This window comes from Malurus melanocephalus, unplaced genomic scaffold (assembly GCF_030028575.1).
Source record: "Malurus melanocephalus ecotype Western Australia unplaced genomic scaffold, MMel_1.1 scaffold_253, whole genome shotgun sequence".
Lineage (NCBI taxonomy): Eukaryota > Metazoa > Chordata > Aves > Passeriformes > Maluridae > Malurus > Malurus melanocephalus.
This window is the reverse complement of record NW_026623485.1, coordinates 198,052-221,662: the sequence shown is the minus strand read 5'-3', so window position 1 is coordinate 221,662 and position 23,611 is coordinate 198,052. Positions and strand designations below refer to the sequence as shown.

At 50.8% G+C, this 23,611-nt stretch overlaps 1 protein-coding gene across 6 annotated transcripts in view; it reads right to left on the bottom strand.

Moving 5' to 3' along the window:
- Positions 1–382: 382 nt before the first annotated feature.
- The window catches only part of KAZN (kazrin, periplakin interacting protein), a 204,637-nt gene continuing 181,408 nt past the window's right edge, over positions 383–23,611 (bottom strand). For 4 of the 6 annotated variants that reach the window (XM_057375589.1, XM_057375590.1, XM_057375592.1 and 1 more), the window contains 7 exons: positions 12,994–13,185; positions 5,165–5,301; positions 4,578–4,748; positions 3,593–3,782; positions 3,320–3,450; positions 3,030–3,080; positions 383–2,439 (listed from right to left, as the gene is read on the bottom strand). In XM_057375589.1, coding sequence (XP_057231572.1) covers positions 2,272–2,439; positions 3,030–3,080; positions 3,320–3,450; positions 3,593–3,782; positions 4,578–4,748; positions 5,165–5,301; positions 12,994–13,185 — 1,040 coding nt within the window. In that variant the 3' untranslated portion in view covers positions 383–2,271. Of the gene's footprint in view, positions 2,440–3,029; positions 3,081–3,319; positions 3,451–3,592; positions 3,783–4,577; positions 4,749–5,164; positions 5,302–12,993; positions 13,186–18,982; positions 19,294–20,743; positions 21,075–23,611 lie in introns of those variants that run through there. The other 2 variants (XM_057375593.1, XM_057375591.1) reach the window with 2 other exon arrangements.

Here is a 23,611-nt window from a genome sequence, read left to right as displayed (position 1 = left end):
TAATAATTTATCCATTTATAAAAGCTTGAGCACAACACTTTCCGATTTCTCCATCCCTCCTGCTGTTCATGGTCCTTCTCATTATATTTTTCATACCCGAGGGGGACATCTGGCTGCTCACCCCAAATCCTTACCTTAAACCCTTGAAATGCCCATTTTGTAAGGATGCAGATGGTCCCAGTGTTCTGCCAGAATCACTGCATGTGGCAGCAGACATTTGGCTGGCAACTGGTGCTGGGAAAAGCTTGTCCAGTCTTCTCCTGCATCCCCCCATCATCCCAGAGTCCCCCAAAAATTCATGGTGTGTCCTGCACCCTGATGCCACGAAAGAGATGCCAACACCAGTCCAGGGTCTCCAATTAAACCACATGGAATTCATCCATACTTTAAAATAAGCTTTATTTAGATCTTTTATAATTTTATATTTGCATCCATGCCTTCAAGGATTCTCCCCCACTCACGGGGGGAAAAGTTAAATCTAATGTTACCCATAATTCATATGCTATTTAGCGAGTTCTCTTTTAAATAAATCATCCTCTTAGTAATTTTTAGAATTATTTCCTAATTTACAAAAAAGCTGAAATGCAAAGGAAACTACTCGRTAACAAGGAGATCGCTCGTCTGTTCTGGTGGTTTAGAGTTTAAATTATAAAAACGCAAAGAAACAAAAAAAATAAAATAAAACAAAACCCAAAAAAAAGAAACAAAATGTATAAAAATGCTTCTCTGCAGAGAAAAGATGCCATGGGGCAAAGCCTGCCCTGCCACCCCAGGAGAGCCTGGGGGGTTGGTCCCTCTGTCATCCCCTCCATGGCCTCTCTGCATCATCCCTTGGAATGGAATACACAGCGCAAGGGCATTGGTTTAATTCGGTGATTTAAGACAAAATACCCTTTTTTCCTTTTTTTTTTTCAACCAGGGCGCGCGTATCGGAATTAAGAAAAATAATACACTATTATAGTTCATTAAATAAATCTTAATACATTTTTTTTAAGAGCTTAAAATTATATTGTAAGCATTAAAGCATAAGGTACTTATCTTGGCATAAGCAGAGTGCGGCACGTGTTAGTGGAGAGGGGAAGCGGCCGCCGCGCCRGGGCCGGGTGGTTTGGGGGCATTTCCGAGGGATTTGGAAAAAACAAACTTCACTTGTGTTTCCAAATCACCCCAGAGCCAGAAACCCCACCCAGGTGGGGACTCGTACCGATTTCCCCAGCCCCTGCTGACGGCAGTAACACCCCAAACCGGAGCGGGGTGGCCGGCCCTATCTGGGCAGCATTTTGGGATAYGGGATATCTCGGGATATCGCCGTTCCCCCGCTCCCAGCTCATGCCGGATCCCCCGAAATTTTACTTGAAGCAAAGGGTGAGCCCCCTCAAAAAGCAGGGAAAAACAGCAGGGGAAGCTCCCACCAGCTTCCCCCACTGCCAGATTTCCCGGCACGTGTTCAGGTTTGCGTTTTCCAAGGCGTTAAGTGCTCCTGGAGCAGCCGAGGGAGCACGGGGTGAGGGGTCCACGGCTCTGACACCCCAAAATCTCCCCCAGCAGCAGCTTCCCAGGACAGTACAGTACAAACACCCCCTTCTTCCTCCCCGCCCCATCCCAACTGACGTGGAAAAATATAAAAATCCCAAAACCTCTGCAATAATTTAGTTAGAATAGCTCCTCTGGGTTTGTGCAAATAAATTAAAACAACTAAAAAGGAACGTTAAAACACTTATTTCCAGACCGGCAGGCGTTACAAGCAGCCCGGGTCGCCTCCGTGGGGCTCGGCCAGGAAGACATCACAGCCAAGGAGATTTTCTTGTTGTTTTTGTGTGTTTTCTCTCTAAGATCCCTCAGCTGGGCAGGTCCTTCATCCCCAAGCGAGGACATTCCACAGGCTGGGCTCCGGAAAACAGCGGGTTTTGGACAAGAGACGTCACAAGCACAAAGTGCACAATATTTCTGGTATTTACAGAGACACAGCAGTCCTTCAAGTTTCAAGTTTTGTCAAAAGAACGAGAAAAAAAGGAACAAAAAAATACCTCCCCAAAACAAGAAAAAAAAACCCCAATCCAAACTGACAAACTGAAGTGACGACAAAGGAATTACCAAGATGGGAAAGAAAAACCAAAAAAAAAATGGAAAAAAGGGGGAAAAAACGGAAGTTACGACACAGCTGCATCGCTCCCATGACAACAGGTAACAGGTCCACATGTGGGACGGGGGATTTGGGATCTGGGATTTGGGATATGTACATCRGCGGGGCCGGGAGAGGCTCCGGCGCCGTCACCAGTCCGCGTCCTCCTCGATGTAGTAGTCRGGGGCCGTCCCATCGAAGAGCCCGGGATCGAGGGACTTGCGCTGCTTGCCCCGGGCAAACACCCTGGAGATGGAGCCAAAGCCCATCTTCTCTTTCTTCTTTTTCCGTTTTTGGTCTTCCAGGTCTTCTAGAGACTGCAGGAGGAGAAGACASAAGTTTGGGCATCCAGCTTTTACTTCATCGCTTTTCCCCTTTGCTTACAGATTGACTATGTGGCCCTAGTCCCGAAAAATAGGTCCAGGTCTCAAAAAATATTTGCATCCAGATCCCACAAAATATTGTCATCCAGCTCCAAAGTAATTGTAAGGTCCTGGACCAAACCAAAGTAATATTCCTGAAATCTGTGTGGTGGAATTTGCAGTAAAACTGGGCTTCCTCTCCACATTTCCGTGATTTTGGCTTAATTCAACTGGATCAGGATTCCAGCTCCAGGAATGGTCAGAGTGTCTGCTATGACTGAAAAAATATCCCAGTGTTTTAGGGCCAAATACAGAAGAATAACCTGCTTTGGCTGGGCCTTACAAAAATCAACACTGTGACAAGCCTGAACTCGGTGAATGCCTACGGCATCACCTGGACTTGGGGGCAAATTATGGGAATATGCAAAATCCCAGATTCACAGTTCAGGATGACTTCCATTCATTCCAAACTTGTGCCTCTGACTTCCACCCCCAAGTGCATTCTAGCAGAGGAAGGGGTCACACAAGCAGGATTTGTGCCCTACCTGTACGATTGGATTGTGCAAGTTCTTCTGTACCGGTCCAGGACTGTCCCCCTAGGGCACAAGGACATGGATCCATTGAACCAACCCTGACACAGCCCAACACCCTCCATCCCCRTGGCATGTTTGTGCAGCTGAATTGTGGCAGGGCTGGAATAAACCCCAAGGCAGGTGGGATTAACCCAGATTAAAGCCTCAGTTTACCCCCCACCCCAAACCCAAGGCTGTTTYGGGAAGCAGAGACCCCACAGAATGCCTGGACCCCTCTCCCCAGCGGGCAGGGACTTCCTTACATTGCAGAGCGAGTGCGTTCGATGCCGGGGCGAGTTGATGTCACTGGGCGTGGACGATCGGTCACCCTCGGCCGCRGAGGCGTCGGAGATGATGGACGGCTGCCGGGAATGGCAGGGGCTCACTCTGACYGCTGCAAGGCAAGGACAACACCAAGGAATCAACACCAGCAAAGCACTTCCAAAAAAAAAAACATTCTGGGGAAGGGTGGTTTTGACCAACTTTTTTCCTCCCCAGCAGTTTGGCGCCGGGAACTTGCCCACGTCCCAACCCACCTTGCCGGTCCGCCGAGTGCTGGGGGTGGGAGTGGTAGAGGGTCTGCTGGCTCTGCCGGATGGCGGCGGTCAGCGGGAGGTCAGCCTGCATCACCCACTCCTGGTTGCCGTTCAGCACCGTCTCGCCCGGCATGGCCAAGGAATGGCGCTTGGGCACGTCCTTGGTCAGCGTAGCCAGGGACTGCTTGGCCTGGGGAAGGACAGAGAGGTGGTGGGGATGGAGCAGGAAAACCACATGGACATCTCCTGGAGCAGCAGAGCAGCAGCAGCAGCACACTGCACAGCAAAGCCACCCTCCCCGGGCACAAAAACACCCAAACGGTGCCACTCCCCTGCCAGGGATACAAAACTCATGCCAGGGATATCAAACTCTGGGTGATGTTCCCTGTGCCAGGGATATCAAACTCTGGGTGATCCCTGTGCCAGGGATATCAAACTCTGGGTGATGTTCAATATCAAACTTTGGGTGATGTCCCCATGTCAGGGATATGAAACTCTGGGTGATGTTCGATATCAAACTCTGGGTGATGCTCCCTATGCCATGTATATCAAACTCTGGGTGATGTTCTTTGTGCCAGCGATATCAAACTCTGGGTGATCCAGGGATATCAAACTCTGGGTGATGTTCCCTGTGCCAGGGATATCAAACTCTGGGTGATCCCTGTGCCAGGGATATCAAACTCTGGGTGATGTTCAATATCAAACTTTGGGTGATGTCCCCATGTCAGGGATATCAAACTCTGGGTGATGTTCAATATCAAACTCTGGGTGATGTTCCCTGTGCCAGGGATATCAAACTCCAAGGATATCAACACCCAGCCCTGTGCAGTTCCCATCTGGTCACAACCATCACCTCCAGGAGCACTTTACTCAGACAGGAGGAACTCACGCTGTGCACAGGTTTTGCTCTACTTTTCTTACAAAACTTTCTCCTCTCAGTGGAAACCTTCCCCTCCCTCAGCTCTGTATCGATTGTCCAGCTCACCATGGCCAGCTCRGCCTCCAGCTCCTTCATGCGGTTGTCCTTCAGGTCGAGCTGGGAGCGGAGGGCGCTGGCGTGGTCCGTGGCCTCCTTGGCCTGTCGCCGCAGCTCCCACTTCTCCCGCTCCAGCAGGTCCTTCTCCTTGGCCAGGGCTTTCACCGCGTCCTCGCTCTCCTGCCAGGACAGGGGGTGCCCATCAGGAAGGGAAAATCCACGCGCTGCTACAAATCCCTGTGCCACAACCCCCTTGGGGACCACGCAACCAGGAGCGGTACATTCGGGTGCCACGAGAGCCCTGTGCTGGCAGGAATGTCACCCCTTTTTGGGGAGATCCAGAACACAGCCAGACCCCCCAAAAAACAATGCTTGCTGTGYACCTGGTTAAAATCACATCAAATTCTCCAGGTCTGGAGAATTTATTTAACTTCCTCCAGCATTTATTTAACCTTAACGTGCTGCAGTCCCTCCCAGCCACAGCAAGAGTCCAGCTGGGGTTTTAGYGGGGTTTTGCCTGATTACAAACAAGGTTTCACACTCAAGCTGCTGCCAGCCCTGTGTGCCATGGTGCTGGGCTGTTCACAGGCACTCACTTTCCTGTGCTGTTCGTAGTTGCGGATGAAGTCTCGGAGCTGCTCCTCGCGGCTCTCCAGCGTGGCGTAGAGCTGCTGCATCTGGCTCATCAGGTCTGTCTTCTCCCCCTTCAAGCGTTTGCGGTCGGCTTTCATGGCTGTGGGAGAGAGGGTGGCTCCAGCATGGGGGGCATGGCAGCCCCCTGATTCCATAGTTTTCAGTTTTCAAGGAAAAAGCACCAAAATTACCGCCCCAAGGGCTGGGCTGGGCGAAGATGCCCAATTCACCCCTCAAAATGCCCATCACATCACCACTGTGGCTCCTCATCCCTGCCCATCCTCCAAGGGGCAGTTCAGACCCTGGAAAAGGAGATTTGGGAGCAAAACTGCTGCCTCAGCCTCGGGGCCCAGTGCAGGAAAAGCTGCTGCTCCCTTTCCAGGATAAATAAACCACAACCATTTATTTTTAGCAGCGAGGCAGATTCCGGCAGCGCTCCCATGAGCCCAGGGCTTGACTCCCCCAGGGTCCCCTTCCAGCTCAGTGGTGCTGTGTTGGGATGAGGGGATGGAGCAGAACCCTCGTGTTTTCCCTCCCCATTGCACCAGTGAGGGATGCTTGCTGACCACTGACCCCAGGACAGCTGGTGGTCCAGGGAGAATCACAAGAAATCTCAWGTAGGACAAGGAGTTTCAGTCATTTCTGTACATTAATGCTTTACCCAGCATCGAACCCGGTCCTTGGCTGTGCTGCAGAAGTGCCCTGCGGCTCCTGACTGATCTCACTCCACCAAAATAATTCCCAGTTTAGGAATCAATCACAAATATTTTATTAGATATATTCTTGCTTTTCCACCCTGAGCAAGTGCTGCTCCTGAGAGATTTGGATACTGCAAAACTCGCTCTGCCCCTCCAACTCTCCCTGAACTCACTGCATGGAATCACTGAGTCTTGCAAGTTGTTGTTTGTATTATAAAATAAAAAAAAAAATCCCAAACACCCCCAAACTCTCCAGAAAAAAACAACCCCAAGCCATCAGGGGCTGTGTGTACTACAAAAGCTGCCAGAAGATGATGCAGCATCACGAGTGGGACCTGTCTCCATGACACATCCACGCTTTTTCCATCAGATTATGGAGATCACGGTGGGTGTTTCAGCCCACACTGTATTTTCTATCTCCTGTAAGGAATCACTTCATCTGGGAGCTTACACTGCTCTGCCAGGTACCTTTGGGCTCCTCTCAGCAAGTGAAGAAATGCTAGGAAACCATGACTGTGGCACTCTGAAAGGGGAATTAATTTCCTTCATGCRCCTTTGGCACTTTTGGCYTTGAGCCTTTGCCTTCTCCCAGCAMAGGGGAGCTYTGCTCCCACCCTCCTCCAGCTGGGGACCCCCAAAGGACATTTCCACCCTTGTGCAAGCAGYRARAGCAGTGTTATGAGATGTGCAGTGCAGCACACTCGGGCAGAATAACCTGGTCACAGGGATTGTCTGSAAACAGCCCCCAAAATCAGAGCAGCATCCTCTTAATCCAGCCCTGGGCAGCTCCCACAGCCCACCCAGCCTGTCACAAGCACTGCCTCGAGGAGAGGGTCATTCAGGGAAGAGGAACCTCTTCCTCTGCACAGTTTTACTTTTCTTATGGTTTTTCCTAACTCTGTGTGCTGGGAAGATGAACAGTAAAACAAGTGTTTTATGTGCAAGGAAAGGAGGGGGTTTGCARGTGAGAGGGGAAAAAGATGGGAGACGGAAATCAGGCTAAATAGTGGAAGAAGAGGGAGATGTTTGGGACTACAGAGATTTTTATCTCTTCATACCCAAGAGATGAAACTCTTTGGACTAACTACTCTGCCATTAAGCACTGGAGATATATCAAAACACAGAAAACCAGAAAAAGAGGTAGGAAATGCTGCAAAAATTCACATTGTCCTGTGACAGGGAGCTCTCTTGGGAGTCTTCCTCGCCCACTTCAATAAACACAACTCCTCCTGGGACGACTCAGCCCCTTCCGACATCAGGACTTCCCTGACTTTTTTCCCATCTTAGGAAATTCCTACAGAAACCCTCTAAAAACAATCACAACCACATCCATGCTTTGAAAAAGCCCTTTGCCTGTGTGTAGTTAACCACCACCTTCCCCTGCCCAGTTCTTTCACATGAACTAAAAACTTGCTAAAAAAGAAAAATTAATGATAATTTCACTGAGCCATACTGGGGTGAGATCCAGACCCACAGACACACACACACACACACACACACACACACACATATATATATATGTAAAATTTAATTTCCTCAAGGATACTTTGAGGCTCTTATAAAAGTTTAAGTCACATTTGCCAATCTCTGATGCTGCAGGCGACAAAAGACTCCTAATGAATTTAATTAAATAGTGAGTCCCCTACAGCATACAAACTCCTTTAATTAGTGGCAGTGTTCATGGCCCTTAAAGATTTACAGAAAACAYTTAATCACTCACCAATAAAATGCTCTGAAGTACTATTAGAACAAGGGTAACTATCTCCCAAGGTTGAATATAAATCAATATACTAATATTTACCAATATTTATGCCAATGTGTCAGTACTACAGGTTTAGCTATCGCAAGAGAAGATTTTTTTCCTATTAACCCAACATGACAATTTACCACTTGTTTCATTTAATATTTGAGAGATTTGCTGAAATTAACACACTTTCTTTCCTCCCCTCTAATATTCTCCTTCCTCCAAGACCGATTAGCTCCTAAGCTTAAAGATTTATCAGTCATTTGAGAACTTCATTCCAAACCAAATTAATAGGAAATTAATTGAAAAAGGCAGGAGAAAAATAAAAAGTGAGACAGAAGTGAGCTGTGAAGGCTGCCAGCAGCTCCTGGACGGAGCCCCACTTGCTGCAGCAGCTTAATTCATCCTTAGCAAACAAGCCCAGCTAATTACTTGGTCAGGGAAAGCGAGCCTTTGCAATCCATGGCCAGCCAAGGAGGAATAAAGCAGATTTTCCCCAGCTATCAGGGCCATCTGAGGAGGTGAAATGGCTTTTTCCTTTAATCTGATGATCCAGGGCCAGGTTTCTGTATCCCAAATCCCCCACAAGCATCCAAATAAACTCTTCCCCAGCCCATCACCACAGTGGGCTCTGGCTAAACCTCTGACCTCTTCATAAACCCAGGRCATGAAGCAAGAAATCCTAAACCTAGACCACGAGTGGAAAGTCCTTCTCTTACCTGCATTATTAATTTTCCCCTCCCCCTCAAGCACATGGAAGAAGAAAGGGGGGACCCAGAAGCCCCCCATGGATTTGGCAGCTCAGCCTGGGCAGCCAGGGATGGGGAGAGGGGTTGGGATGAGCTGTATTATAAAAAAAAGCTCTCCCCACATCCCCACCTGCCCCAGGTCACCCCACGCTGCTGTTATTTGAGCTCCCACCTCCTGCCACTCGATCCGTGTTCAGTCCTTTGGGAGAACAATGATGGGCACGGAGAGGTGACAGGACTGGCGCAGTGCTGGGCTCCTCCTGCAGCCAAAACAATCCCAAATCTGCCCATTCAGGGCTTTTTGTTCCCAGCTCTGTGTGAGGAGCCGAAATCCAGGAACTCCACTGGAGAGGCACAGCTTTGTCTGGGACAGCAGCAGGGCTGGGGCCACCCAGCGATGCCACCACTGAAAGTGTCACCACCCCATGGCTTCAGTCTGATCTCACCATCCCACAGCAGCTTCTRGCTGGGAACTGACTCCTGCATCCTAAAATCAGGCATATCCCCCAGGACAGGGGCTGCTCTATATACTGGCCTCTCCCTTTGAAATGCATAATATCAAATTAATTAATTACAGAACATCCTGCCTTGGAAGGGACACACAAGGATCGCCAAAGTCCAACCCTGGCCCTACAAGGCAGCAGCCACACCATCCAGCCAAGGTTCCTTTAGTAGACAKATGAATAATAATTAGTTTGACTACCTTGATAATGTGATATTAGATGAAAAACTGCTGTTTGAACTACAGAAGCAGCATCTCTGCTCAGTTCACACTCCTGGGATGAGGCAGCAGAACCCAAACACACACCAGGGCATTGGCACGAGATGCAGCACACCCCTGAATCCCAAAGAGCAGCTTCCCATGACTCCTACACACTTCCAAGTCTTTCTCTCATCCCATACAATGTGAACTTTCACCCCATGAACAGAACTTTATCACTTACTGAACCACACACTTGTTTTCTAACACAGGGATGGGCGTCCTCAGGGAGCACCACGATGCCCCACGCAACAGGAACACACAAACCTGTCCTGTCCCATTAACACTGACTTAATTTCTCCTGTCTCCTGCTCCCAGCCATGAAATGTAATATTGTCACCATGATTAAGCCATAAAATCGGGACAGCAGTGCTGCTCCTCTCTTTGCAATKAGAGAGGCACGTGCGGTCCCCGGGCGCAGCCGTCACCATCAGGGAGATCTTGACGTTGAAAACATCAACCTTCTGTGGTGTCAGGCAGAGCCAGCGTGGGCTCCTGAGGTATGGAGCAGGCAGGAAATCAGAGCCCAATGTCAAATTTCAGGAAAAAGTTAGGTGAGGAAAATCTTCTTGGGGGAATTCATGTAGTAACAGCCAAGGGCTTTCCAAAGCTGACCCAGGAGTCAACAAGGTGGGTCAGCAATGACTTCTGRAAAGTTAAGGTGGGGTCTTCAAAGGAGAACAAGGCTTTCTGTAGAGATCCTTATGGTGGAGACAGCATCCCTGGCTGGATTCATGATTGGGACACCCAAACTTCTGGGGCATCCATCTGATGCAGCCTCATCTTCTGGGACACCAATCCACAGCACACCCGTCCATCCATTTCTTTGCTACCCACACCCTCCCTGCAGCAAGCTGAGGGTGCTGCAGATCTCTACAGGAGGCTTTTCCCTGCCCAATACCCAAGGTGGTCACAGCTTTGAGCTGAAGGTGAGGGAAGGAGAAAACCAAGCTGCAACCCATTTTTGGAGCAGACATGAAGTCGGTTCATGCCTTTCCAGGCAGCAGGGAAAGCCAGCCTGAGGTTTCCACCCTGGCACTCAAAAAGGAAACAGAAACCAGGTTTGCTCTCCATGTGATAATCCCGCAGGCGAGTTCTGGCACATTGGATAAACCTTCCCAGAAATGGGGTTTCTGCCATGAACCCAGCCAAGAGACTCCTGAAATCCCCCAGGCACTTGGGCACAGTCCCTGCCCGCAGCAGGACCAGCACTAATAAAGCTGTCTGCAGCTTCTCCCATCGGGGATTTCCACACCAGAAATCCAGGCCACATCCACACCTTYGCAGCCAGGGCTGGGGAAATAATAACTGCATTAAAGCACAATTCAGAGGCCCAGATGGGCAGAGGTGGAGAGGGCGATAGGAYGTAGCACTATGGGATTTTAATTGGATGTTAATTGATTAAAAAAAGTGCAAGAGATGGAATTAGCCCAGGAAAAAGTGGAAYAAAGATCCACAAAGAACATGCTGCCAGAGATAAAGAAATTGCTTGAGTTGCTCTTGCAGAACATCCTGGGCTGGGCCAGATCCCTGCTCCTTCCCTCCACAGCAAGGTCAGCATGGCACAGGGAAGATGCAKCACAGGCTTTTCAGCTTTATTCTGTACCAAATGCTGTTGGGAAGGGCTGGAAACGCCACTCCTAAGGAGGACAATGAACTCACCCTCCACTGAGACCATCACAAACCAAACCCYGTGTGGCTGGGCAAAACAAAGACTTTCAAAAACTGCTGGAGTCCCCAAAAGCAAACCTGACCAGCACTCTCCACTCTCCACTTTTCTTTACAGCATGGTCCAGAGAGCCAAAATCCATGTGAACCAGCTGCGCTGCACTTCCAGGCTCAGAGCCAGCACTGATGACAGATTTCCATATAATTTATCTGCTAATGACATTCCACAGGACCCATCRTGGATCGTGGGCTGCTGCAGGCACAGGGATGCTGCAGGATGCAGAAATGTAGGATACAAGGATGCAGGGATGAAGGGATGCAGGGATGTAGGATACAGGGATGAAGAGATGCAGGCTGTGAGGAAGGAGCTCCTCTTGGGAGCTGCTCTCTGGCTGCAGGACACGACTGACACAGATCCCTGAACTGCAGGACACCGTGGCCAAGTTTCCCTGCACTCCTGGCACTGCCTTATCCTGCAGTTCCTTCCTACAGAGCCATGACTTCCCCAGGGTGTCCGTCAGCAGATCCATCTCTCCTGGCAGAACCAGGCACCAGGCGCCGTTTTTCCTCYGTTTTTGGCTGTATTTCTCTACGGACAATTTTTCATGGAAAGGAAAAAGGATTTTTTCCCTCCCAGCTGCTGATCCCGTTTTCAAGTTATCCGTCTCAGTCACTGCTGCCAAGCCTGCTCTGCTGCCCAGAGCCTCCAGCCCAGATCCAGCCAGGACAGCTTTCCCAAAAACCACAAAAGCTTCTCAAGACTGCAGGAGAGGGAAGGAGCATCAATTGAAAAAGGCTTCCTGCTCTGTGCCTATCCAGCTGCCAGSTGATATTCCCTCTTTCTAGCTGCCACACCTGCAGAGAGGTCCTGGAAAACCAAGCTCAGAGGCTTCAATAGRGGCAAATTAAAACCCAATAAAACCCCAACATTATATTCCTTATATATCACAATTCTCAAGCCAAAATCACTTTTTCTCTGGACTATCCTCCACAGTAGCACATACGACCTCGCTGCAGCTTCTTAGATGATTTCTCTTGTTTTTTATTTTTTTTTTTTTGTAACTAGTATTACAATAGTTCCGCTTTTCCGCATTTTGCATTTATCAGCACTTTCCTCCCACCCCCATCTACAAGAGCCAATATTCCCTAATTAAGGTTTTTCTCCTCCAATTACACTTCTATAAACCCAGAGCATTTCCTGCTGCTGGAGGCTGCACCAGTGGTGTAGGGGGGAGACAGGATTTTAGAAGCATTTTGGCTGYTGATGACACAAAGAGATGTTTTTGYAAATCAGAGAGCAGCAACATGAAATTTTCTGAAATCCCTCCCCCCAAATACTGACTCAGCCCAACTCTCTGCTCTTCWGAGCATCCCAGCATCCCGGACAGGGGGAGAGGCAGAGGCCCCACAGCTCCCCACGTGCCGCTCAGCCTCTGAGCCTGAAAACTTTTGACAGCTTCTCCTCATAATCCKCAAACACGAGCTGACAAGTGCAAGTTACACTCGGTATGCTGGGGATTTGAGATGATATTTAGAGCCGTGGTGCTGCCAGGGTTTGACGTGTGAGAGCTTTCCCCGCTCAGGATCATCCCCCGGCTCCAGCTAACAAACTAGCCTGCCTGGATTTATTGTCAGCTTGGTTTGAGAGTGGAAAAGCTGCAATGTTGTGTTTTGCTCAGCACMCCTCAGTCCCAGGGCTTGCTGTGCTGGTGAGGGAGGGAGAACACAGCCCAGGCTGCCAAAAAAAAACCCAAACGCAGGCGTGAAGGAATGGGGAGAACCTGCACGTCACCTGGAGGTAACTCCACACAGGATAAAGAAAATCACACTCACCAGGAAACTCACTGCTTCCCTCCCGAAGTGCAAGGGGCTCAAATCCAACCCACCCCCACTTCCAGCTGCATTTCAGCTGCTGCCKTGTCTCCGCTCTACAGCTGTGGAGGAATTCCTCTGCAGTGCTGCAATCAGCCCCCACAGCCCATTTCCCAGTGGAAATTTYCCAGYCCTTCCCAGCTCCACACCACCCCTYRCTGGGGCAGGARAGCAGGRGGRTCCYRGGGAYACCAAACCCCTGCCAGCAGTGCTCTGCAGAGTCCAAATGAAAAGGATGGCTTTTCCTTCCCTCATTCATCAACTTTTTGACAGTTCAGGGTGCTGGGGAGAGTCACCTTACCCTGCAGAGCCTCCTTGGCGCGCGCCAGCTCCTGCTCCTTCTGCGCCAGCTGCACCTTCAGCTCGGTGGCCGAGAGCACCTCGGGGGATTTGCTGCCGTGCGTCTCCTCCAGGTCCTTGGTCAGCATTTCCTTCATTTGCCGGAGCAGGTGGACCTCCTCCTGCAGCTGGGCCACCTCCTCCCGCAGCAGCGCTGGAGGAAGAGGAGACAACAATGTGAGGAAGTGAGCGCCGGCTGCCGGCACTGGAAACCCAAACCCCGGGGAAATGCGGCTGCGGGGCCCCTCCCTGCAGAAAATCTGCCCAAAACGTGGGATCTGCCTCCAGCGTGGGGCAGGAGGGATGTGATGGGAAGGTGATAGAAAGGAAGGGGGGAGCCTCCACTGGGTGATGGCTTTTGTGTTAAAAAAATAAAAATAAACGTTAAAATGTAATAATAGTAGTAAGAAGAAACTAAAAAGGACTTTCCCATCCAAACCACTCACTAACAGGGCTGAGGTCCAGCAGAGCCTCCTGAGCTCCCACACACCTCAGCTCTGCCTCTAAGTGCTCAGGACACACTCAACAAAGCCACTGTGAGACCGGAAAGGGAAGATGACGCTTCCATCTGCAGCCCCCAAATCCTGAATTTTGCAGGTTTACACCCCTGACTGCTCACTCCTCCAAGCAGCTGCACTGCAGGAGCATGCTGGCAGAACCCAGCTGGGATCTGCTCCACAGCAGGCACCAAGGAAAGCTCCCAGCACCTCCTTTCCTACAGCTGCACCCACTGTTTAGGGTAATAAACTGCTTTTTGTCTATTTTTACACTGCACCCATCACCCTCATCCTGCAAACAGTTAGGTGCTGTGCATGCATTGCTGCAAGTCCGGGTTTGTTCTTCCTCTCCTTTAAAAACAGGTGGAGAAAAGCCYTTTCTCATCCCAAACTGGCTTTTTGATTTCACAGAATCATGGAATGGTTTGGATTGGAAGAGACTTTAAAGGTGACCCAGCAATGGGCAGGGACACCTTCCACCAGMCCAGGCTGCTCCAAATCCAACGTGGACTTGAACACTCCCAGGGATGGAACATCCACATCCTCTCGGGTTGGCATCATGGGGAATAAAACCCAGAAAAATGAAACAGAAATTAAACCCAAATGCCTCCTCTCCAAACCATGTATCCTTTCCCCAGTGCCTCCATGGAGCAGCAAGCCTGAGGGGCACCAATGGACATGGAATATTGGGATTTTTCCCCTTTTTTCTTCCTCGGGTCCCTGTGCGCCGTTTCCTTTCTGTCACCGGSAGGACAGCGAGAGGCGGCTCCCCCCGGCAGCTGCGCCAGGAAGGCAGAAAATCTGCTCCACATACTTGAAATGCTTCCCGAATGAAAACTGGCAAGGCCCCATTCTGTAAATTATTTAGCAATAAAGTCACTAATGAGGAACAGTCGAGCTCTGGGTCGGGGGGTTTGGTGAAGCCCAAAGCGCTTTCTTGAAATCTGCGCAAAATGCGAGAACTGGAAGTGGCCAAAGCCAATTTGGGATCTTCCCCAGGGATGGGAGAAACACAGTGTGTCCCATCCAACCTCTGGGAACCCTGAGAGGATGTGAGGGGCTCACACATGGTGGAATATTTAGTGTGTAAAGCCCACCCAGTGCCTTCCCCAGACACAGAAAGGCCCCCACAGCCCCACAAAGCACCCCTGGATGCAACAAATTGCTCATTTTTTTCCCCACTGATAACTCATTTTCACCTTTCCTTACATGCTGCTTCACCCAGGGCTGTTTCTGGGAAAAAAATTAACCAGTAGATGAGGATGGAGGCAGGGCAGCTGGCACAAAGACAATCCCGATGGATTCCTGCAAATTGMAGCGTTTTGGTGGGAACCAAGAAAATCCCCACGCAGTGAGAAGTGATCTGGGAAGGACAGAGGGGAACAAGCCCAAGCACAGGCAGCCAGGGAGAATTTCTGCAGCAGAGAATTCCAGAGGGAACCTTGGGCATGGTCCAAGGTGCTGTAATGCATTGCCCAGTGCAGCTCCCCAAAAATGCACCGATCCCCCCCAGTCCCAGCTAGCAACACTGAAAAAACTCAAAAACATCTCTCCTCCAAAACAGGCATCAAGAGAATTTCATCTCCACTTAGTACTCGGCTCCTGATCCAGGCAGAAAACTGCTGAAGGATTAAAATCCAAGATCTATGAGAAGCTACAGCTGTAATCTGGAGAGGAGCATGCAGCACCACGCTCCTCACGCTGYCGGCTGCAAGCCAAAGCCTACAGAGAACCTGAATTATTGATCATACATCCCAAATTCTTGCTTTTTTAGACAAGTAATTTGAGATAGACATATACATATATCTGTAGAAAAAAGGATTATGCTTTGCAATATATAGTTATATTTGCTACATATATATTATTATATATATGGTGAAGCCAAATCCAGTTTGAATATATACATATATACATACATATATATATATATATATATATATATATATATATATATTTATATAAAATTGGAAAGCACAATCCGTGCAGCCAAGGTTTGATAGGAAAATCCCTCTTTCCAACTCCCTCCCAGGGTTCCTGCCAATGTCATGGAATCACAAACTGCTTTGGGTTGGAAGAGAGCTTAAAGCTCATATTATTCCACCTCCTTCCACCAGACCAGGRTGCTCCAACTCCTGTCCARCCTGGTCYTGGRCACTYCCAARGATGGGGCAGCCACAAATTCTCCAGRCACTCACTTGTGGCCAGGATTTCCATCACTCCAATGCTTCCTCTGATATTTTACCCACTAAAATCACACCAATTTTCCCCCAGAGCACTTTTCTCCCCCATCCCAGCACAGAGCATCTGTTCTCCATCACTCTCTCACCTTTCCAGCACCTCCCACTCATGAGGGTCCTATGGAGAAATCCCATGTTATTTGCATCATTTGCATTAAGAGACTCAGCTTGAAATGCAAATTTTAGCTCAATTTCAAAACAGGGGGGAGAAAACCCCCGTTGCTCTGCAAGTTTAAGCACCTAAATAAATGACCCAATGTTTGCAGACAGCTCTCAAATGATGGTTATAGAAAAGCTCCAATAGCTGGGAAAATGGGGTCAATTATTCAGGAACCTCATTTCAGCCTCTATTTCTTCCACMTACAGATGGCTGGGTGAGGATTTCCATGCAATTCCTGTGAGCTGGATGGGGATGTGCCTCTATCTAAAGCTGCAAAGGATGCTGAAGTGAGCATCAGCTCTCTCGAGCAGGGACCAGGGCTCAGTGCCCCTCACAAGGGACTCCACACACCCCCAACAAGATGCAAAAACACAGTCAGGAAGACAGAATATTTTAAAAGGCATCTTTTTGCAGTTCACCCTTGCAAGCGTCACTATATTGGGGCGCAAAGTTAAATCTAACATCAGGAATTGCCTCCCAAATGCAACAACCTTGATACAAAAAGCTTGCACAGCACATTTTCTTTTCTTCCCTTTCTAATTTTCCCTCCTCTTTTTAACCTTTTTTTTGGGGGGTGGTGGGGATTGAGTGCCTTCTGTAATTCCTGATTACCCAGAGGAGAAGGAGGTATTGCCTTGCATGGACAAGCCATGTAACTCATTCCAAGCCTTTCCAAATCCACTGCAAGTGGGCAGCGATGAAATGAATGCAATTTAAACATTTCCCAGACTAATTGATGAAAACTACCATTCCCACTGAAATAATTGGCTGTTAATTATATTTCAGTTGATAGCATTAAACTTCCAYGACACTGCTGGGTTCTGCATCCTTTATGCTTCAACCACTGATTGGTGTTAACAGACAAGCAAATGAGATTTTTTTGGAGTTTTTTAAAAATTCTGGTGAACATCTCCAGACAGCATTTGGGGCTGAGGTTTCCACTCTGGCTCCTGCAAATCCCATCTTGGCCTCCTCTCTGGGCAGCTGACCAACCCTCCATGCAGCAGCAAAGCCTTTTACTGGCTTTGGAATAGGCATCACTTTAAAGACATCTATTTAAAGCTTTTTTTTTTTTTTTTTTTTTCATGTAACTCCACTGACACGACTGCTGTACAATTGCAGATTGCATTTCTGCCTTCGGAGGGGACACATTAAAAATGGATGCAGAACAAACGATGAGTTTCGTGTGGGTGAATCAGTATCTCAGGTGGAAGCTGCATTTTGTSCCGCTTTTGTGAGTTTGATGGTGAGATGGTTTTTGCTTTGCTGGGCACAAGTCAAGGGTGTGTTTTTATCCAGGACATCAGTGTGATATATATATACATGTACACACACACCTCTGTGCTAGGACGGGAAATGRAAGGGTCACAGAGAACATGATCAGGAAAAAAATAAGGACTCAAGAACAAGGGTGAGCTGAGCTTGTATTTTAAAGAGCATCTCATCACCTGATTGTTAAGCAGCTTCCTAGCCTGGGACCTCCCTCTTGCAAAGGTRCAAGAAGCTGGAGAGAGACTTCTGACCAGGGTCTTGAAGTGACAGGACACAGGGAATGGCAGAGRACAGGGTGAAATGGGATATTAAAAAGGAATTCTCCCCCATGAGTGYGGGGAGGCCCTGGCACAGGGTGCCCAGAGAAGCTGTGGCTGTCCCTGGATCCCTGGAAGTGTCCAAGGCCAGGCTGGACAGGGTTTGGAGCAGCCTGGGACAGTGAAAGGTGTCCCTGACATGGCAGGGGTAGAATGAGATGGGCTTTAAGGTCCCTTCCAACCCAAACCATTTGTACAAATTCCATTTGTACAAATTCCCAGTTACTGCCACTGCCCAGGACTCGAGGGGGCAAAGCCAACACATCCAACCTGTCCCTTGGACACCAGGACACCTTGATGGACTCACAGCAGCTCAAAACGAGTCCCCTCTCCACCCCACAGCATTGTCTCCTCAAGGGGACAGGCACAAGGGCCTGACATTTGTAAATCCCCACTTCAGCTCAGTCCTGCTGTGCATCCCAGGCACATCCCTCGGTTCACTCCATGACCTCAGAGGAGCTGTCAGCCACCAGGGCTCCCTCCTGGATGGGCACTAGAGTGCTCAGCAGTCTCTCTGATTAATAAAATTAATTTTGGCTTTGCACATTCTTCTTCTACTTTTAAATACGCTTTCATTTCCACCCTGTGCTACTGATGCTGCAATGCTGCGAGCGAGCTGTCACACCTGGGCACAGGTACGGGCAATCCTTAGGAATTTCAGGGTAAAGCTTTCACCCAGTGAGAGCAAATCCTTGCTAATACCAGTTCTGAGCATTTCCTGACTTTGACACCAGCCTGGCCTCGGTCGGTGCTCCCATATGGTCACAGTCCCAGGGCAGGACACCCAGAAAAACACCCCAACCATTGCCCATCACCCAGCTGGGGCACGGTGTGCACAGACCACCCGCTGACCAAGATACCCCCACGTCCTGGCATTCCCCACCCCAAAAAYAAGGATTATTTCCACCATGCAGTCGCCCACTCTCTGGTCTGCCCCGGCCACACGCTGGTGAGTGTCTCACAGGAGATGTAAGTAAATAAACCTGACCTAAACGCCGGCGGGAGGGTGGGCAGAGGGCCTGGAGGGATACAGGGCTTCGGGGCCAGGCTGGGGGGTGTGGAGAATGCCAGAAGCGCCCACGGCACAAGATCCACCGGCTGTTGGCTGCGACCCCCGGAGCTGGCTCTGAGCTCTCCCGGCTCGCTCCAACTTCTCCGGGAGACAAATGGACCGGGGGCACCGGGAGCCGCCCGGCCCAGTCCTTCTCTTCCCTTCCCCCGCCGCGGGAGCACGAAACCCCTCACCCCCATTCCTCGCCAGCCCTGGGCTCGGAGACAGCGCGGCCACCGCGGCCACCACCGCCACGGCCACCGCCACCCTCCCCGCGGCCCCGGCGGCTCCCGCCGCGCTCCGGCGTTGTTTTGTTTCCCCCAGGAGGAAGCGAGCTCCGAGCACAAAGCGAGGAGGGGAATCCGCGCACTCCGGGCTGAGACCCCTCCCGGGGGAGGCTCCGGAGCCCCCCGTTACCTGCGTGGGCTGAGCGGGGGCTCGGAGCCCCGGCCGCAGCATCGCCCGCCGCCCCTCGCCCTGCCCGGCCAGCCGGACAATGGGCCGGGCGGGGAGCGGAGCCCTGCTGGCAGCGGCACGGAGCCGCCTTGCTGTCCTCCTGCTCCGACTTCATGGCGGGCCCGGGGGTGTCCGGGGGTGTCCGGGGGTGTCCCCGGTGGGCGGCTCCTCCCCGGTACCACCCGGCGCTGCGCGGAAGTGCGGCCAGCGCTACCTGCGCCGGGAATTTGACCTCTCGCCGGTCGCTTGATGTCACGGCTCGGAGGAGTGGCTCTGCCCCGCACGGCCCGAGGTGAGCGGGACGGGGGCTCCGCAAATCCCCCCCGGAGGCCCGCAGGAATCCGCGGCCGGCGGCGGAAATGATTCCCGGCTGGAATCATCCATCGCTGCCGCCGCTGCCACCCACCGAGCGGGCGGCGGCCACTGCCACGTCCCGGCGGCTCCATCGCCACCGCTGCTCGCCACACTCGGCCGGCCCGGCAGCACGGGGAGGGGGGGAAGGTGGCCAGGCAGCCACGGTTCGGGCCAGCTCGTTTTCGCCAGGCAAACACGTGCGGCGTTTTTTGGTTTTTTTTTTTTTTTTTTCCTGGCAATACAGTTATTACTTATTTTATAATGGGGTGGGGTGAGCAGGGACACAGCAAAACCCGGTGAGAACGCACAGACCACCTGTCTTTCTATGATAAAAGCCACATAAAAATACACCAAACTCTCTGAAACCCAGCAGACTAGTGTAGCGTTTCCGTAGAGTCATTAAGGTTGGAAAAGACTTCCAAGATCAAGTCCAACCTTCAGCCAAACACCACCATGCCCACTAAGCCATATAAGAAAGTGTCACAACTGCTTGTCTTTTGAACACTTCCAGGGATGGCGACTCCACCACTTCCCCTGGGGAGTCCATTCCAATGCCTGACCACTTCTTCAGTCAAGAATTTTTCCCTAAAATAAATACTTTTTCTCCCTAAAGTCCACAGTACACTGTTACCTGCCCTCACCCTGCTACTCGGGCTGCCTGTTTCCAAGCCTCCTGCACAGCAGACCTGCTTTATAAATTTTTCCACCCCACCAAAGCAATGAAAAACTGGGCCCTTTGGGGTTATGAACTTTTGCCTGTCTCTTTGCTGTTATCCTCACTAGGTGATCACCTCCTGGCCGGCTGCTGGCTCAGGGATGCTCTGGAGGCAGCCCCAGCATGCTGCTGACACATCTCACTCTGCCCAGGAAGGCAGCGCTTGCACAAAGCTCAGAAAACACAGTCCAAAAAAAAAACAAAAAAACCACCATATTCCACTTTCCAACAACAGCAAGCCTCCACCAGCCACTGAGCCCAGCTCCCCCACCCTACAGCAGCAGCATCTCAGGCATGGGGAAACTGAGGCACACCCCACATCGGCGGGCTTTGACGTTTTTGGGGAGTGGGTGACAATGTARCTGCGGGAGGAGCTGCCCTGGCTGGGAAGGGATGCAGCCATGGCAATTTTGTACACCTGGGTCAATAAACCAGGCTGTCACCCACGCTGTGACCCTCCTGGCCTGGCACTGCGCTGCCGGGCAGTGCCCCTTCCCTGTCCTGCTGCTTCCTTTCCCTCGGCTTGGCAAGGGGAAGGGAGTTGGTTTTGTTGTGCAACAAGCCCTGGTTCTCATCGCAACAAACTCCGCGCACGCAACAAGCTGGCACCGCCGCCGGGTGCCCCATCTCACCAACCCCCTGCCATCATCTACCTCAGCTCCGGGAAGCCTCGGAAAGCTCTGCGTCACCTCCCATCGCTCCCTGTTTGCACAATTCCCCTSTGCGGGGATCAAGTCGCAGCGCGCCCGGTGCCGACTCAGCTCCCGCAGCAGCGAGCCGGGAAGCGCCGGCTCCGGCAGCACCGGCGGGTTTGATCCCAATCCCTGCGTGATTCCAGGGCAAAAGCGGCCTTTGTGCGGACCTTTGTGCGRCCTGCCACGGCACGGGAAGGTGCAGAGTTGCAGCGTCCCGAACCGGAGCCGWGGGAGGAGGTTCTCCACGTCAGCCGCGTTGCACAAGCCCCGAGCTCGCCGAGCGCTCCCCTGGGAGCCTCCTCCCTGGCAGAGGAGCCCGGAGAGCCAGCGGGAATGCTGGGCTGGGCTGGGCTCAATCCCGGCTTCTGCTGACTAAAGGTGGCCGGGCAGCGTTACTCACACTGGGACGGTGCAGCTCGGCTGCTCTTTGACCCAGCCGTGGACACACAAGGGTTCTCCTGCCCTTTTCTTTGGGATGAACAATCCCTGTGGAAGGCACACGGGAAAATGGTGCTGCCTAAGTCAAGGCTGGCTCATGCCTCTGCCGGGTTTGTGTGCTGCTGYTGGGCTCTGGGCACCGAGTGTGTCCCTGWGTTRGGCAGCAGCCACCTTTTGGCTGTGKTTAWATTGGGGTTGGGGTCTTGGTTTYCTCTCCRYGCTCTGGATCAAGCCATTGCTGTGTGGTCCCCTGGTCTTAGCCAGGAGGAATTTGAGGCCAGGGAGATATTTCTGTYCTGKCTGSTGCTGRYRCTGGGGAAGGGACAGGTGCTGGTGTCAGTGCAGGTGGGTCTGACCCTTTATTCCCAACTGGCTGGCCTCCTTCAGCCCTCCCTAGCCAAGAACCTCCTGCAGGGGCAGGAGAGACCCTTCCCATCCAAGCCTGGCTCAGAAGGACTCTCTCTGCAGGCTGAACCAAATTTGACAACCTCTGCCAGGAGACAAACCTGCATTGTGTGTCCCATCTCCAGTTTCCTAGGCTCAAAGGTCTCACCAGGGTTATGGCTCTGAAGCAAAAAAGCTACAGGTGGTCACTGCCAAAAATGTCTCAATTCTACCAGAAATCCCAACCACCACCCCCAAGGGCAGGGCCCACCAGAGATGGGCAATACAGGATCAAGTTGGGGTCAAAAAGTTGTCCAGCCCTGGCACAGGCTGCCCAAGGCAATGAAGATGTCATCCCTGGAAGGATTTAACAGACACGTGGGTGTGGCACTTGGGGACATGGGTTAGTCCTGGCTTTGGCAATGCTGGTCGGACTGGATGATTTTAGAGGCCTTTTGCAGCCTTGATGATATTTTGATTCTGTGAAAAAGCAACTCAGTTTAGCACTGCTGCTCCAAAGGAACTGTTCTCCTTTCCTACAGCACAGAAGAGCAGTTGGTGGCTGCTCAAACGCAGCTGGAGCACAGGGCTGGCTCTTGCTGTGTGTCACTGCCCTGGAGGCAGCGGCACCTGCAGCCACTGCTGAGTAACCTCAGCCTGCCTGAAGGATCTCTGCAAAGGGCCAGCCATGCATCCCTTCACACAGGAGCTGCCCCTCGAGTGCCACATTTGGCCTGGAGCACAGAGCCGTCCACAAAATCCCCCTGAACAGAAAAACCTGGAGACCTCCTACAAGCTCTCTTGCTTCAAAATGCCACCCGYTTCCAGGAAAAGTTACTAAAACTTCTCTCCCATGCCCATGGAAACCCCCTTCTCCATCCCTCTCTCTTGCAAAATAAAGATAACAGAGGGAGGAGATGTTTCAAAACAGAGCTGATTCCTTTTTTCCCCCTGGTTTTTCTTTCAAGGAAAAACTTCTCTYAAAAATGACAGATTTTTGTCAAACATTTCACTCATGACAAATTGGCATTGTCATTGAGGAGAGCACTCGGCTGGGAATTTCAGAGGCAGTTTCGGGAACCTCCATCTGCTTTTGCTGAGTTAAAAATCCGATGGTGGTGAGGTTGGAGAACGTAACGTGCGAGGTGTGGATTAATTAACATCGATCTGGCTCCAGAACCAGAGGCGGTGTGAGTAATTCTCATTGAGGAACTTGGCACTGCTTAGCACCTCCTCCTCCTCCAGCGCTGCTGGAGTATTTCAGCTCCTGAAAATCACATGTGCATCACTCTGAGTTTGTGCAGTTATTAATTAAAGCCTCGATAGAGAGAAAAATCTTCATTTTTTTTGTTAGTTCCCTACCCAGGCCATACAAAGCGACTTTCCTTTTTCTTTAAAACAGCCCTGCAAAAGCTGTTTGTGATGTAAAGAGGAAAAAAACAGTGGGGAAAGGTCAAACACCATCTTGCTGGTTCCAATCTCATTTGGTACCATTTCCTGAGCTCATCACACTTATTTCTATTGTGTTTTTTAAATTTTATCACAAGGATTATAGTTATCATCACAGACATTTTATGCCTAACTTCTGAGTTCTTCACAATATTTTCATTCAAATGCTAAAAGGCTKTAATGAGACTGAGATAATGGCCCGCAAATACAAATGACACAGATCARAATAGGGGGAAATTGGTTAAAAAGGAAAACAAATACAAATTATCCATCCTAATTTGCATTCAAACCCGGTAATGGGGGAAAAAAATTAATGTATTATGGAGAGGGAGGTTTCACCTGGTATGTGAACCCAACAGAACACGCTGTGCTTCTGCAACATCTGGAGCCAGCTGCAAATGTCAGCGACTCCTCCCTGCCCTCTGCAGCTGCATCAGCACTAACGAGGCACGGGATGGCACAGGGAGGGACAGGGATGGCACAGGGAAGGACAGGGATGGCACAGGGAGGGACAGGGATGGCACAGGGATGGCACAGGGAGGGACAGGGATGGCA